The sequence below is a fragment of the Polyergus mexicanus genome, unplaced genomic scaffold (assembly GCF_030449975.1).
Source record: "Polyergus mexicanus isolate NDT 795.1 unplaced genomic scaffold, iyPolMexi1.0 SCAF_185, whole genome shotgun sequence".
In the NCBI taxonomy this organism is placed as follows: Eukaryota; Metazoa; Arthropoda; class Insecta; order Hymenoptera; family Formicidae; genus Polyergus; species Polyergus mexicanus.
The window spans coordinates 20,889-24,288 of NW_027223505.1; the positions used below are offsets into that span (position 1 = coordinate 20,889).

The following is a 3,400-nucleotide window of genomic DNA, read 5'->3' on the forward strand; positions in this document are numbered from 1 at the left end:
TCAAAATTTTAAAGCTAACGATAAAGTTTATTTATTAAAGGAGCCCACAAAAGGAAAGCTAGATGATCAATATACTGGGCCATACAAAATTTTAGAATTATTACCAATGAATAACGCGAGGATAGATTTTCGCGGTAAACCACGTGTAGTTCACGTAAATAAACTAAAGTTGTGCAAAGGCACATATTTTATAGATCCGGGTTGAAGGAAAACGCAAGAAAGAGAAATTTTGTGAGCGCGGCCTGGACCCCCGGATCCAGTAACTTTAAGATATTTTTATATTATTCTCATATTAGTATTAAAAATTTTTGTTCTAACAACACACATACACATACTTGACACGTCTTGTAACATAAAACAACACGAACAACTCATATTACTCTCGTATTTTGTACTCAAATATAATATTTCTATTTTTAAGGGTTTCCACGTTTTGATACTTACCACATTGATCTCTGGCACATCGGCGATCATAGCGTACGATTGCGGAGGAGCTTATTTGAATGTGACCACTGTGTCCTTGCTACGATCAGGCGAATGTGACATCGAAATCGAAACACCTGCGACCGTAAATACATACATACAGCTATTGCAATTATCCAGTTATGCGCAGACACATATAACGCAATGTAAAATAGAAATCTTAAGAACCATATCTCACTGCGGAATGCACTCGCATATCTCAGCCGTTCATAACGGTTACGCGAGCTATTTGCAGGAAACATCTCGCGCTAGGTGCATTCAAATGCATAAAGAGGGCCTCTTAAAAATAGGAACCGCAGAAATTATTGACGGACTTAAATCGAATCACACGTATTATAGAAGCGTCACACTCGCGGGTAAGGTAAACGTAGACGGAACCTGTAAAGGCATCCAATACTCGGACTATTACGGCACATGGGATGACGTGATAGTCCAAGCGACTGTAAAAATTTCTTTAAAAGACTCATACGTGCCGGTAAAGTTAAACGCAGGAAAAGTAATGTTAAAATCCGGAACTGTTTGTGAACTATCGGACGAATACTGTATAGACTCGGACGATGGTTACACGTTTTGGGAAGGGATACCCAATACCGCTTGCGGGTTTGAAGCATACGACGTCTTATATGAAGGCACCTCTATTAAATTTCAAGGCATATTAGATCACCAAAATACCACAATATTCACACTAGAATCTCAAGACATCACTTTTGCACTGACACTAACACGAAGGCACACGATATGCGGTTATACACTGTATGGCACAGAACATCCGAAACTGTTTATTTTTGAAACACAAAAGGGAAACATTTTCAAAGTAAGATCTAAAACCTCTGTGACGAACCTAGACTTATTCACGTACGCAAATTCAAAATTTGTATACGTTGAGAAGTATATGAGGAACCAGATTACCTCTTTATACAAGGATATAATCATGCAAAAATGCGAACTAGAGAAACAGGTTATACAAAATACCCTATCTCTTGCTGCTGTTTTACCAGATGAATTCGCCTACCGGGTGATGAAAGCTCCAGGTTACATGGCAGTCACAGCCGGGGAGGGAATTCACATAGTTAAATGTATACCCATAGAGGTTACACTACGGAAAACAAATACGTGCCATACTGAATTGCCCGTTATGTTTCGGAACGCTTCGTTATACATGACACCAAAATCACATATAGTCATAAAACACAGTACACTTAGAGATTGTAATCCTTTACTTCCAGTAATATACAATATCGAAGGAACTTGGCTACAATTCAACCCTACTCCTTCCATGATAAATTCTCCTCATGAAATCAAACCATTAACGAAACTCTCTTGGAAATACCTTGCGCCAAAATCTCTAGCCACCAGTGGCATTTACTCCCAACAAGACCTTGACGAATTAAGAGACCATATTATGTTCCCTGCGGAAAAGAACGCGGTTTTGCACACCATCGCTCGAGGCTTTACAGGTCAAACTATACAATCCGATACCGTTTCGTTGCAAAATTTATTAGACGAGGGTGCGCTGAATAAAATTTATAACAATACGCTAACCAAAATATGGAACGGTTTTACAACATTTGGTGCGGCGACCGCCGGTATATTCGGAATATTTATAATTATAAGAGTAATAAAAATAGTATTTGACACGCTGATACACGGCTATGCGCTACACGCAGCTTATGGCTGCAGCTTACACTTACTTGGAGCCATTTGGAGCTCCTTTACACATTTATTATTGTATTTAGCGAATAGACCGCAACCGCAACCACACGTAATTCCCGAAAACCCACCAGAACATATAGACACAAACATAGTACCGAATGCGCCAGCAGAAAACGCGGAACCGCCTACTATACCTATAGTATACACATTTAGAGATCTACGAGACAGATTGGACGAATAAATTTCTTCATAACTTGTTATTCTGAAATTTAAACTAAGGGGGGTGGTGTGACGTCATAGCCGCACGTCAAAATTTATTTAAACAATATATTTATTGTTAACTCACCCATAGGAGGTGAAAGAAGTAAAGAGCCCTCGAAAATTATTCGTTCAACGCTAACTTCTAACTTATAAAATAGTATTCATACTCTAGGGTCACCCCGTATATAGCCAACGCTCGAACGCGCCAGCGGGTGACGAAGAAATAACTATTATATGAATAAACTATAGGGATAACTAAAACCTTATATTTGCATTGTACAATCAGACAGACAATTCAGACGCTATTGTAATAAATATTATATATATATATATATATATATATATATATATATATATGAGCATATAAGAGATCTAACTTTAAAAGCATTAAATTCAATTGAGAAATACGAGCGAAAAAGAATGAAACATTTAAATGCAAATGTAACGCTTTAATATAATAATTTAAGTACACGCACATTTATATGCACATCTTAATATTATATTATGCATATAACATTATATTATATTAATAATTTTCATACTATATTTTATTAATAATCTTCATACACATTTATGCATTTTATATAACATAGCGTTTTATTATTCATAATGCGAAATTAGAAGTATAAGAAATAATATTTTATTCATAAGAGTTTTATAAGAGCTTTAAACCGTGCATGGTATGCGGACCGGCCGTCGATCGATATTCTTATCCGCCCGCTCGATAAGATTAGGCCGGACAAATAAGTTGGAATGTTGCGAGAGAACGATATAGCTGTCCTTCTCGCACAGAGATCCCTACCAGCGGCTCTTCCACTTGCCGTTGCTCCCGCCCATGGGTCTCCCACCGACATCAGGAAGTCTAAGGCGAAGCATAGGAAGAATATCCCACCATCTACAAGAGGCGATCCCACTGCAGCATCTCTCCCACCAACACCCGAAGACCGGAGGAGCTCAGTGCAGGTCCGACATCCAGCATTATTAATTCGACGCTCATACGGTT

General features: G+C 38.1%; 1 protein-coding gene across 1 annotated transcript; it reads left to right on the forward strand.

Moving 5' to 3' along the window:
- The first annotated feature begins 982 nt into the window (after positions 1–982).
- Positions 983–2,377, forward strand: LOC138944406 (uncharacterized). Its single transcript, XM_070315290.1, has one exon. The coding sequence runs from the start codon at positions 983–985 to the stop codon at positions 2,375–2,377; it is 1,395 nt and encodes a 464-aa protein (XP_070171391.1).
- Positions 2,378–3,400: the final 1,023 nt, after the last annotated feature.

Bases quoted from the DNA above. Each gene is read 5' to 3' on its own strand.
- LOC138944406 (XM_070315290.1), top strand. From the start codon at position 983: ATGTTAAAATCCGGAACTGTTTGTGAACTATCGGACGAATACTGTATA.